At 44.3% G+C, this 12,454-nt stretch overlaps 1 protein-coding gene across 1 annotated transcript in view; it reads right to left on the bottom strand.

Annotated features, from left to right (window-relative positions):
* Positions 1-9,868, bottom strand: part of ST8SIA6 (ST8 alpha-N-acetyl-neuraminide alpha-2,8-sialyltransferase 6) — a 208,335-nt gene extending 198,467 nt beyond the window's left edge. Inside the window, exons 1-2 of the mRNA XM_029588758.1 lie at positions 9,637-9,868; positions 6,166-6,279 (exon numbers count right to left, since the gene is read on the bottom strand). Of these exons, the coding sequence (XP_029444618.1) occupies positions 6,166-6,279; positions 9,637-9,749 (227 nt within the window). The 5' untranslated portion in view covers positions 9,750-9,868. The remainder of the gene's footprint in view (positions 1-6,165; positions 6,280-9,636) is intronic.
* Positions 9,869-12,454: the final 2,586 nt, after the last annotated feature.

Here is a 12,454-nt window from a genome sequence, read left to right as displayed (position 1 = left end):
TGATTTATTATTATGTATGCATTTTTGTTACCTGCTGTGAACAGTGGGGCATTCAGGCTATACATTTTATAAAATAAATCACTTGTGACCTACTCCTGAAAAGTCCAGCCAGAATCACATTGCCCTGCAAGTTCTAGCAGGAGGCCAGCTCTACATCTTCCCTTTGTACTCAAAATGCACAAGAAGTCTGTGAAAAAAGGAATGAGATGTATCTGAAAAAGGAATGTCATCATATGGTGCACAAGAAGACAGGACAAGTGTGCAGAAAGGCCAGGAGTCGCTTTCCAGATGTTTTATGACCCACCATGAGCGTATCTAAATTATACAAGGATTTTCTTTTAGCTGACCAAGAGATCAAAGTACACAGCAGGACTGCTAATAATTTCTAAGTCCTCATTTAACAACTATAGACAGGAGGTTGAAAATTATTTCCACCCCAGCTGTAGCAGAAACACATTCAAAGTACCTTTATGTTATCAGATGAAATAAAATAAAGATTTCAGGAGTATTTTCTGCAAGCATAAACCATCAAAGGAGTCTGTTCACCAAGGCATTAGTTCCCCTTGTAGGGATGAATTTAATGTCAGAATGAAATCTCTCACTTTTTCATTTAAAATAATAGTGAAATAAGATTTCAAATTCTCAACATTTTCAAATTAGAGAAAAAAGTCACTTCCTGTTATTCATTTGTAAAACTTCTCTTGTAGAAATATCAACTCACAAGAACACAGTTCATCTTTGAAGAAATCCAAAAACCACCAATACATTTTCAATGCAACCAATCTCATTTGTAACAGCTGAGCAATTTAACACTTTGCATCAACCACAAAAATCCTTTATTCCTATAATTATTCTGCCTCCGCAGTTTATGTGCATGTCTCTTTATTATGCTACCACCCAGTGTCATCTTATGATATTGCTTAGCTTAGAGTCTCTGCACGTTGTAGAGGGTTTTTTTTCTGATTGGTTATTGTTTGAATGTTTCTGAGCTCCTTATTGGATCTATCCTGTTTTGCTCTCTCTCTCTCTCTCTCTCTCTCTCTGTGTCTGAGTTCTCTTGACCAAAAGCAGCCTGGGATTGACATAATTACTGTGGGGGAAAAGGTTCTTGACAAGCTAACAATGCTTCCTCTATCCTTCCCTACAGACTCCTTAGAGCATCGCTTTTTCGTCTATTTATTCTTATACCCCTACTATTCACTAGAATATACAGCATCTACTACAGTTACACATGTCTCTCCTATGACTACTGGGCTCCAGAGAACAGCTGAACCAGGCTCTGCTATCTGTGTGGCTATTCTTGATACACTGATATCCACAATGAGTTTGAACTGTTCATCTTTCTAACAAATGTTAGTTGGCATTCAAGATCTGAGTTCTCTGGTATTTGAAATTGGGAAAGGAAAAAGGTTTAACTGACTGTTTAGCAATTCAAGCAAATACATATGATTTATGAAAACAGTACAATAATCATCACCAATATTCAGATTATTTAGTAAGTATTCCTTAAATTTGGAAATAAACTCTCTCTCTCTGCCCTCTACCCTATCTTCACCCAGACCAATAACATTTCCATCAAAGCCTATCCTCCCTCCTGTATCCCATGATAGGTCATTCCTGTTTTGTTATTCATCAGCATGAGAGAACTGATTCCATTTATTGAAGTTGGGATGGTTCAAATCGCAGATCACATGGTGCTTCTCCATGTTTGCCCCACAATGTTCTCTAGAATACCAATAAGCCTCCTATTGGGAAGAGTAAATTGCAAAACAGAACAAGTTGGACTGCTACAGACACCTACATAGAATATACACATCAACAAAACACCTCACCTCAGTCACAAATGCAAAAAAACAGATAGACCCTCAAATACAGGAAAAGTGATCACAGACTAGAAATAGAAAGATGCAGACAAAAACTAAACTGGAAATCCCAAGAAGAGACTCTGTATACAACAACACTGGAGAAACAGAAACAGAAATGTATTTCCTCCCATCCTGTGCAAAATACAAAGAGATCAGAGATGCACTTTTCCCAAAGCTGACAGAGAAAACCCAAGATGTCCCACAAAGAATGAGCAAAAAAAGCTGTGCATAATCCTGGAAGAAAAGGAGAAACCAGTTATAGCAGCAAACTGTGTGTATCCTGCCACCGGCCAGCAATGAAACTTGCTCAGGGATAACACAGACCAGCACCAAAACCAGAGATATGTCCCTAATGCTGGACTTTCCGTAACCTGTACCTTTACTTGACTTATTACCATTTCCTAACCTTTTATTCTAATCATTATACATATTACTCTGGCAACACATGTAAAATTGTCACGCCAATACATTTATCTGAATCTGACATTCCACCATGATGATCTTGTTCACCTTGTCTTTCAATTGATCTGACAAGAAGTCATTTCTGTGACTAGCACATCACGGCTAATTTACTCTGCACGGACCTGACATGCTCTCTAAATCTAAATTTTCTTACAAACCCCTGCCACACTGCCAAAAAATGAGAAGGAACAGAACTCCATTCAGTTCAATAACAGTCCAACAGGAATTCACAAAAAAAAACAAAAAAACAAAACCCCTCCCAAACTCAAAGAGTTTCACAAGCTTTAAAAGAGATGCCTGTTAGCAAAGAGTTAGTCGGCTTAATCAGCATGACCAAGCAAATTGAGGTCTACAGACCAGCAGAAAGGAAATCGTTATCAACTTCCTGTAACACTAATCTTAAGGATGAAAGCAGGGTGTCTCATGGGGCCCGGGCATTTACTCAGGCGAGAGGGTGGGTGACATCTCAGCACTGTCTGGACTGCTCAGCCATAGCACAAAGCTGTTAAGAGAGAGAAGGACATCAAAGGAAAGAGCACCCCTTACAAGAGCACTAAAATTCCTCCTCACAGCCACTTCCGAAAACACAAAGAGACGAGGAATAACTGCAGAGCATAAACATGCAAGCCCAATTTCCTCAGTCCTTCCAGTTCTTTTCTGCCTTCTCACAAAAATGTTCGGAGTCAAATGGTTAAAAGCAATACTTGGGAATCAATGTACTAAGAAGCAAAGCTGTTAGAAGATTGTGCTTCAGTTCTTCGGCCATGCAAAAGTATCTGAAATCGTTTTTCTGCTGCTTTACGCTCGAAGCAGAAACATCAACAAAATAATTGAGCCTGATTTTCCAGTCTAAAATCAAGGAGCAGCATAAATGTAGGGAGAGGAATGTTACTCTAACTCTTCAAACGATACTGCATCCAGGGTACCAAAGCAAAATAATCACAAAACAAAAACTAGTCAACCAGCACACAAAATATATCACAACACAGGGAGCATGAATTGCAATAGATTATGATTAGAGATCTATATAAAATCAGTACCCACTAATACTTACCATTATTCCAGGGAAACTAAATTGATAATCAAACCCAGTTCTACTGATTGTCAGGTCTATCCAGTAACGAGCGGTAGGAAGAGCTGCGTTAGTGCCCGGCGCACCCACAGTTGCCGCACGCACAGTGCAGCTCACCTACCGCTCGATCCTGTATGTAAATAGCTTGCAAATGCAAGCTGCGTCTAAGAAGCGACCGTGAAGCGTTAGGCCTGCGCAACCCATTTTACTGTATAGAGCGCCTATACAGTATCCTGGGTGCGCGGGCCTAACGCTTCATGGCCACGCTGGTATCTGTCATTTCAAATGTCATTTGAAATGACAGATACCAGGAAGTTGGGATTGCCAGTCCCCTCTCCCCTCCTCCCGAAGCAGGGCGCGAAAAGCAGCCTTGCTCCGGGAGGAGGGAAGAAGGGACTGGCAGTACGAAGCGACTTACTTTTTGCACCCCACTCCGGACATCGGACGACCTCTCCTGCCTCCAGCTGCTCGCGAAGATGGACGCCTGCACGGCCGCTGAAGACGTGGCGTCAAGACGTTTGGCGTCACGGCATGTGATGTCACGTCTTCAGCGGCCGTGCAGGCGTCCATCTTCGCGAGCAGCTGGAGGCAGGAGAGGTCGTCCGATGTCCGGAGTGGGGTGCAAAAAGTAAGTCGCTTCGCCGCTTTACACTGCCAGTCCCTTCTTCCCTCCTCCCGGAGCAAGGCTGCTTTTCGCACCCTGCTTCGGGAGGAGGGGAGAGGGGACTGGCACGGGGAAAGCCACGATGTCCGGAGGGAGCTGCAAAAGTAAGTCGCCGAGCGTAGGATTGCCCGTCCTCTCCCCTCTCTCTCTTGCAACTTTTTTTTTCGCTTTTTTTTTGCTTCGGGAGGAGGGGAGAGGACTGGGGCTGCCCCGGAGACCAGCATCCATGGATGCGGCCAAGGCAGGTGAGCGGGGGCTGGGGGAAAGTTTGCCGCCTACCCTTACCCCTGCCTCTAACGCAGGGGTAAGGGTAGGCGGTAAGTTAGCAGGTTAAACGCGCGGCAAAATGGCAGGGTAAAATAGCGATAGTCAGGGCGCGGGTTACTGGATGCTAGGGAATAGCTAATTCGCTCGTTTGCATGCAATATACATGCCGCGTGCGGAAGGGGTTGCCCGGGGATTTTAGGACGCGGTGAGGGTAGGTTAAAGGGGGTTGTGGATCGCAGGAAGGGCTAACGCGGCCGGAAAGTGAGTAGAACGCGGGTTAGGAGCAGGGTAAACGCGGCCGCACTTTACTGGCTAGACCTGTGTGTGTGGTACATTATCAAGCCACATTTAGGATCCAGTCACAGACCTACACTTGACCTGGTATCACCTGTCTGAAATCGATCCATGTTCTCAATGCAGAAGCATTCAGACTTGCAGCTCTTCAGCAAACTTTTCCCAAAAAATATTGCAAAGTAGAAGTGTGTAGGGAAAATGTTTTGCTTTGCTTTCATTTCATGTTTTCTGTTTTGTTTCATTTAGCACTTGCTAAAATCATTAACACGCATTAAAATGACTTTAGCGCACTCTAAACGAAACAAAGGAAAACACAAAGCAATCGGAAATATTAAACTCTGGAACAGGTTGCAAATACAGAGGAAGCAAGGCAACACTCATCCTGTCCTAACGTCAAAAGACTACTACATTTTGAAAAGCAGTAATCGCTTACTCTTTCTGAGCAGTTTCTTACATCTTGTTTTGGTTTTTAGTTGGCCTGACATCTTTCTGACCAATCATTTGTGCATCTCTGCTACCGCTCCTACCTGTAGCTGAGAACGAAGTTAAGCCAGCAGAGCCCAAAGACCTGGCAGCTACTGCCATATGCAACACCTCTTCTACGTCCCTAAATACAAAAGTTGCTGAATAGCTTTGACAACCAGATTAAAGCAGGCAGTCACAGGAGGAAGAAGCTCAGTATCCCCTGGGGCTGAAAGGCACATCCTTTTTAAATACAGGCGACTTAAGGAAGGCTCTCTGCATTTGGGTTAGCAGCGAAGGGAAGGGAAGGGAAAAAGATGCTTTTTAACAAGTGCAGACTAAGGCAAGTAAGGTTACCACCTCATCCCATGTCAACCAAGTAGGACTGGTTTTGCCCTATTGCATGCATAGAAATGTCCTATAGAGATGTGTATCGTACTGGTAATTGTATTGGGCTTCGTTTTCGTAAAACCATGGGAAATTTCATATGTCCTGCGGTTCGGTATTTTTTTTCGTGGCGAATCGTTTTCGGGTTAGGGCGCACTAATGGGAGTTAATGCGCGCTAACTCCCTTTAGTGCACGCTAACCGGAAAAATGATTTTCCCCGAAAATTTGGGGAAAATGCAATCATTTTTCGGTTTTACCGATCCATGACGAATTAGGAAATATCGCATGAATTTCCTAATGCGTCAAAAACGAATGCATGTGCCTAATGTCCTACGTTCTTAGGGGAATCAATAGGAAGATCAGAGCCCCAACTCCATGCATGGCAGACTGTTCAGATGCCCTTTGGTGAGGTTGCCAAGAGGGGAGCATCAGAAAACTGGGCTCGGCCCAACGTATCTTTCCAATAACTAGGTCACACTTGGTAGCTCTTCATTTAGTACACAGATGTCAAATGGGGACGTATTACTAGAAAAATGTTTAAAAAAAGATACACGTCAGTCAGTTGGGTTCATTCTGATAATATATGAAGGTATCACTTTATTCAAAGATGCTGAGAACTAAAGTAAATATTTGCTGTTACACAGTTAAAGCAGCAAAGAATTCTCCATAACAAAAGAATAATCAACTGTACCTGTCTTTAGAAGAATTAGTATGCTGTCCTAGTTTCATAGTGTTTGTTACCAGCTTTCTGATCCCTGTCGGTGTGATGTTTGTACTTGGTCTCTCTTCTTTATTCTCTTTCCCTCTGGAAAATAAAAGAAAAAAATAAAAATACATCAAAACAATTGTAAACTGAGATGCCCGAGCGAAGCAGGGACCAGCCCAGTTTCTACTGCAGAAACTGAAGCAGGTTCACAGGGCTCTGGTGTTAACCTGAGAAGGCACCAGATTCAAACAGGGTGGGCATTTTTTTGCCACCCGGGACATGCACTCTCACATTGCTGCCGCCTCCTCGTAGTAACATGACCCACATCTGTTTCTGACAAGTAAAAGCAAGCAGCAGGGTGTATGTTTTTTTTAATTGGAGCAAGGTGTGCGTGTGTGTGTGAATATGTTTGTATCTGATGACATCCACTCTGGAAAAAAAAATACAACCTGAGCTTTCAATTCTATTTTCTCAGTTCAGTGAATGTGTAAAAAAAAAAAAAAAATTAACCTACAACTTGAAGAGATATTAGCAATAAGCCAAAGAGGAGGAGCATACAGACACAGAAAGGTTTCATTGTTAGTGACAATCACCAGCTGCAGAACTAAATATTTCACTTGACCAAATCTTTGCTTAACTTGTGATCAAGCAGTAAATTAATTGTTGCTCTCTGAACCCAGCGTTACCATCGTCAAACTCAACTTTAATTACCTTCTGAGAACAGTTCTACTGAAAGGTAATCAGAGCAAATATATTTCCTAAAGCGAAATCAAACAGCTGTACTTCATTACTCTTCTCAGGTAGCTGAGCAATTTTATTTTCTCTGTCTTGGAGCTGCTCGTGTGAAGGATGCCGCTTTGGTTCCTGCACATGGCTGAGGGCTACCCTGCTCTACACCACAAGCACCCCATACAGCCTTCTCAACCTGAGAAAGGGCAATTCTGGGAGAGGTGAACCTCCATCACTGTCACTGCCTAATTCTTAAACTAACCAGGGTGATGATATTTATAACCACTACGGTCAATTATGTGGGGGAAGAGAGTTATAGCCATTAAATGGCATGACAGTGAAAGAGAAGGCATCAGTTTCCCCACAAGACCTCCATCCTCAGCTCTGATAAAATAAATGAGCTTTCAATCTTTCCGTTCTTTTTAATCTATCTACATGCCATTTGGCCTTTTCTTTTTGCTGCTCCTCTTTTGCTGTGCACTTCCTTCTACCTTTGCTGCCCAAGCTGTCAGTCCAGTGCTTATAAAGTGTGCTCTGTCTCTTTTGCCACATGTAAAAAAAAAAATAAAATAAAATCTTATCTTTCTCTCACAGCCTTCCCCTCTCTGACTTGTAGCTGAGATTTCAAAAGACATTAGGAATACAAAGGCAGCACCTAACACACACACACACACACACAGTACTGCAAAAGCGAGGTCCATGCAAGTCAACTGAATTTGCAGTAGACCTGATGAGACGGAGGCCCTCTCACTTGGTCCGAGAGGGTGGAAATAAGCATGCAAAGGCTATTCAGTCTCTGGCAGCCACCAAAGACCACAACCTCACTCTCCATATAAATGCGTTAAACAAAACTGACTTTTTGTGAGAGCAAAACCTGATATTTTTCTTACAGGCAAGCCTGTCAAAGAAAGTTTACTCATTTGCAGTCCAAAAGATGCATTCTTTTGAAGGCAGTTTTAGACATTCTTTTCTGTTTCTATGGTCTCATATATTTTAAAAAAAAAAAAAAGCCTCACACATTTAAACTGAATTGAACTATTATGCATTTATCGTACTTAACGCAGCACAAAGGTGATCTCCTTGCTTCCCATTCCCCAATCCAAAAACTGCTGTGCGTGCTGAGGCGCAACCATTGCCTTTAGATGCTTCCTTATTGTGGGCATGACCCATGCATGAAATTTAGAGCATTAGAAAAGCAACAAGGTCTCACCTACATCTGCAGGATATGGAGCAGCAAAGGGAAAGGAAAAAGAATCACTGAAGCTTTTAACAAAAGGATCCCAAGTTTTGGAAGGTGAGGAGGAAATAAGTTATGTACAGATAAAACTCCCTCCCTTTCAATTCACTTTTGAGTCCAAATTATTCATGGTGAACCTTGGACAACTCTAGCAGAGTTTTCAGATCCACTTTGCCTTCAGAAAGGCAGAATAAAAGTTATAAATAAATAAATGAATTGCATAACCAACAGTTAAGGCTTCCAATTAATTCTCACAGGGGGCCTTAGCCAAGACAGATTTCTCTCTTGGGCACAGCAGTGTGGTTACCATATTAGTCCATCTGAATACAATAATAACGTGTTAGCCTTTATTTGCACAGTCCCATAGTCACAGAATGGAGGTAGGGCAGTGTCCTCGTTGAAAAAGGCCCTCCAAGTGTAATATTTAAATAAAATGTTCCTGTTTTGATTCTCAAAGAGGTGATTCATTCATTAGGGATTTTAAGGCATGACCAGTCTCTGTTCTCATATATCTGCCCTTCACCCTAGCTCTACACCCTTGTATTTTGGTGGTGGCATTTGCCATATCAGAACCCACCACGATTTTCTTGGTAGGTGACGGCAGTGGGTTTTTGCCTTTGCCTTCTGCAGCCCGCAGCACCTGGTCTTCCCAGGCAGTCTCTCACCTAAATACTAGCCAGGTCCATGCCCTGCTTAGTCTCTCATGCTCTGGGATTTAGCTAGGTTGGGTGTAAACGTGTGACCAAGCATGGAGTGGGTATGCGACTGTGTGCCGGAGTGTGGAAGGGGATCGGATTCATTTTTGGGTGGCATGAAGAGTGATGCCTGCTGTCACTGTGCTAAGGGCAGGTAGGTACTTACTGGCGTGGTGTGAAATAGATGGTTAGGTGTGGAGTAATAAGATGCAGTGTGAGTAAGATTTACCTCGGACCTTTTCATTTGGTGGCTCACGTACAACAGGTATTGCCTTATCCTCGTACTGTAAGCCCTACCGGGCTGTAGCGACCTTGAGATTTGGTGTAAACTAGCGCAGTTTGGGATGAGCCCGAGAAATGCACGGCAACATTCAACAGCTTTCAACCCGACCTCGAAAACCAGGGAGGAGAGGATGCGCTGACGGCAGTGGAGCCCACACTTTGGAATAATGCAAGTTTCAGTGCCTCGGCAGCCAGCGGGGGTCTTGACACGTTTTCTTGGAGTGACAGAAGTGTCTAGAGAAGTTGTGGGTTACACGAGCTTCTCTGAGCAGCTCCATGCCGTACAGCTACTTTGAGGGGGGGGGGGGGGCCAAATCTGCCGCCGGCGTCCGCGGAGGTGTCGCAGCCAGCTTTGCCCGGGTCAGAAGGGTGGGGGGGGGGGGGGGGGGTACGGGGCTGACCCCAGGGCAGCTGGCCAGCTTCGAGGCTGGCTAGGCAAGCTGCCAAAGCCCCGAGCAAGGTGCCCCGCGACGGCGATCCCTCACGGAGGATAGCCCCGGGCGGGCTCGTTACCTGTGAGGGGGGCTGCCCTCTGTGCGGAGCCAGACGCTGACGGAGAGCAGGAGCAGGCAGGTCCCCAGCAGGAGCAGGAGGAGGGTGTTCTTCATGCCGTGGATGCAGGACATGCTGCCGGGCAGCGGGAGCCACGGGCGCGCAGCTGCCGCCGCCGCTGCCACCACCGCCGCCGCCTGCGATGCACGGGGGCTGAGCGCTGGCGCTGCCAGGGCTGAGAGGAGCCCGCCGCGCCCCGCCCCCACCCGTCCCCGGAGTCCCTGCCCGACCCCGCCCCCCGATGATGTCACCGAGGCGGCCCCGCCCCCTCCCAGCGCCGGTACCGCCGAGGCTGCTTGCGGCCAGGCGCCCTCCCACCCTAGCGCCCCTACCTTCAGATCTATGTCTGACGTCCCCCCCTCCGCCCATGTGTCCTTCCCAAGGGTCGTCCTTTTTATTTTTGTGTTTTTTTAGCGCCGCCGACGGGGACCTCGTTATTTATCGGTTTCATCGTATTTCTTTCTCGCTTGACGCCTTGAAGACAGATTAGGGCGTTACAAGGAGGAGGTTCATTTTGTTTCCGTTTTTTTGTACTGGTTTTGTTACCTTTGTATGAAAATGGATACAAAGAAATAATAGAAAATAGCATTGCGTTGGTTTGCCATAGAAGATTGGCATATGCCATTATTGCAGCTGCCCCTCATGCTTTTGAATCGCCTTGCATCTCTAACCTTCTTTCCAGGGCCCCCTGCTATCGTCTCCTCCTCCCTGAAAAATCTTTGCACTGATAACTTACCCCCAGAGGAGCTTTCTTTTGCCTTTCTCCCTCTCCTAATACCAGCGCCTCGGTATCTCTCCTGCTCTGATCATAACTGCTCTGTACCTATTCTCCCCTAAAATTTCAGCGCTCTCCTTTCACCTTTCCCCCAGTAATCTCAGTTCCTCTTCTCCCTCGATGTCTGTTCCTCCAGAGGAGAGTCCAAGACACTGCACATGCACACATGCTCTGCCACTGTATTTAGAGATAAAAATAAGCACATCTATTTTCCTTACCAAAGAAAGAGCTATATACATACCTCCAATGAAGTGTCACTCATAAACTCTGTAATTTAGCATGATGAATGGTAATCATATTTACATTAATCCTTTCCAGGGGGTATAAAATATTGATATGACAATATAACTGCTGCTTCTGTGCTGTTAACTGGGCATCTAGGTAAAATATGCATGAAGAGGTACTTTAGCTAAATACTAAATACAGCATGAGCCATTACAGAAATAGAATCAGCCCGTCCAGCTGGAGCACCTTTCACTGTGTCCTAATCTCCTCTTGTTTTCTTTACATGCTGCAGATCAGACCAGCAACAAGGTTATTGGGATAGGATGTGACCATTTTCCCTACCTGTCTTTTGTCTGAAAGAACAGATGGAAGGGAACTTTGCCAGTACTGTATTGTCTGTGTGTAAGCAAAAATGTAATGTGCCTAATGGATTGGAAAGGATAAGATATCCCCTAAGTGAGGAAAAATCATTCTGAAATTTATCTTAGTGAGTAACAATCATCTCTGTCTAATGAAATGAGCAGCTCTCCTCATTATCACTTCTGTATTCTATATTTAAAATCTGAAACTTTTTTCAAATAGGTTTAGAAAAAGTGTGTAGTCTGCATGTGAAACATCACGCTGTTTATTCAGTCCTGCATGACATGACATCAATAGCGCACTGCTAATGTCTTTATAATTGTGTTCTATGTCCAATGATAATTTTCTTTAACCCGTGTGGGGTCAGCAGCCATTTCTACCTTCCACCCCAGCTACAATGATGCTCTGAATGTCAAAGTGAAGATATTCAATGAAACACAGGTAAACAGCGAGAGTATCTATGATTCTCTTAAGATAAAATAGGGAAAAAGAAGCAAGTTCAAAAAGGTTCCAGTTGGAGACCTGGCATGACTTGGCAGAAAATCACCATTACAAAAAAAAAAAAGCCCCCTCCCCCCCCCCCCAGTCACAGTGAGCGATCCAGGCTTCGAACTCCACAGCCCCAGTTTCCAGAGACCTCACACCTCTTGTAGCAGAAGAGAACTGGAAATGTCCACCTAACGGCAAGTGCACCTCAAACTATCTTACTATACTCTATCCATACCTTGCTATTACTTATCTGTTTACTAGACCTTTTTTGTTTTTATTTGTTTTTATATGTTTTGATTTTACATGTTAATTGTATTTGGTAGGAGTAATTTGCTACAGATTTTATATAGAAGGAATTTAATTCAAATCAAGAGTCAATAAGATGGGTAACTAGGAAGATTATAGGTAGATTAATTGTAGTGTTTTGAGGGTCATTGCAAGACAAATCTATATAAATAAAAATGTAAATGTTCGTTTGTTCAAAATCTTAAATCTCTGAAAGTTCTTCACCGATCGCTTTGAAATTTTGACACAACGTTGCATTCGAATATGCGCGTGTTTTTATATACCTATATTATATAGATGTCACACCTGTGACAGGTAAAAACATGCTTTTTTGGAAAAACAGCGCCATCTGTTGGACGTAAAAGCAACACACGCTATCTACAATATAAATGGGCTCTGACCGACGGACCGCAAATGCGCAGTAGAGAGCAGCTCTACCGCTCATGTGCAGACCATAGAGCTCTGCGCTACATGCTGGGTGTCACAGAGGGGAGGAGGAAAGGGCAGACGAGTCACCACTCCGAGAAACGCCACTGGGGAAGGGGGGAGGGAGTAGGGACTGCCGGACAGTTACACACAGGAGGAGGAAAGGGTAGAAGAGTCGCTGAGCCAGTCCGTCCACCACCAGGGAAGGGGGGGGGGAGG

The sequence above is a fragment of the Rhinatrema bivittatum genome, chromosome 2, assembly GCF_901001135.1.
Source record: "Rhinatrema bivittatum chromosome 2, aRhiBiv1.1, whole genome shotgun sequence".
Lineage (NCBI taxonomy): Eukaryota > Metazoa > Chordata > Amphibia > Gymnophiona > Rhinatrematidae > Rhinatrema > Rhinatrema bivittatum.
The sequence above is the reverse complement of the archived record's forward strand: the minus strand, read 5'-3'. Positions and strand labels throughout refer to the sequence as shown.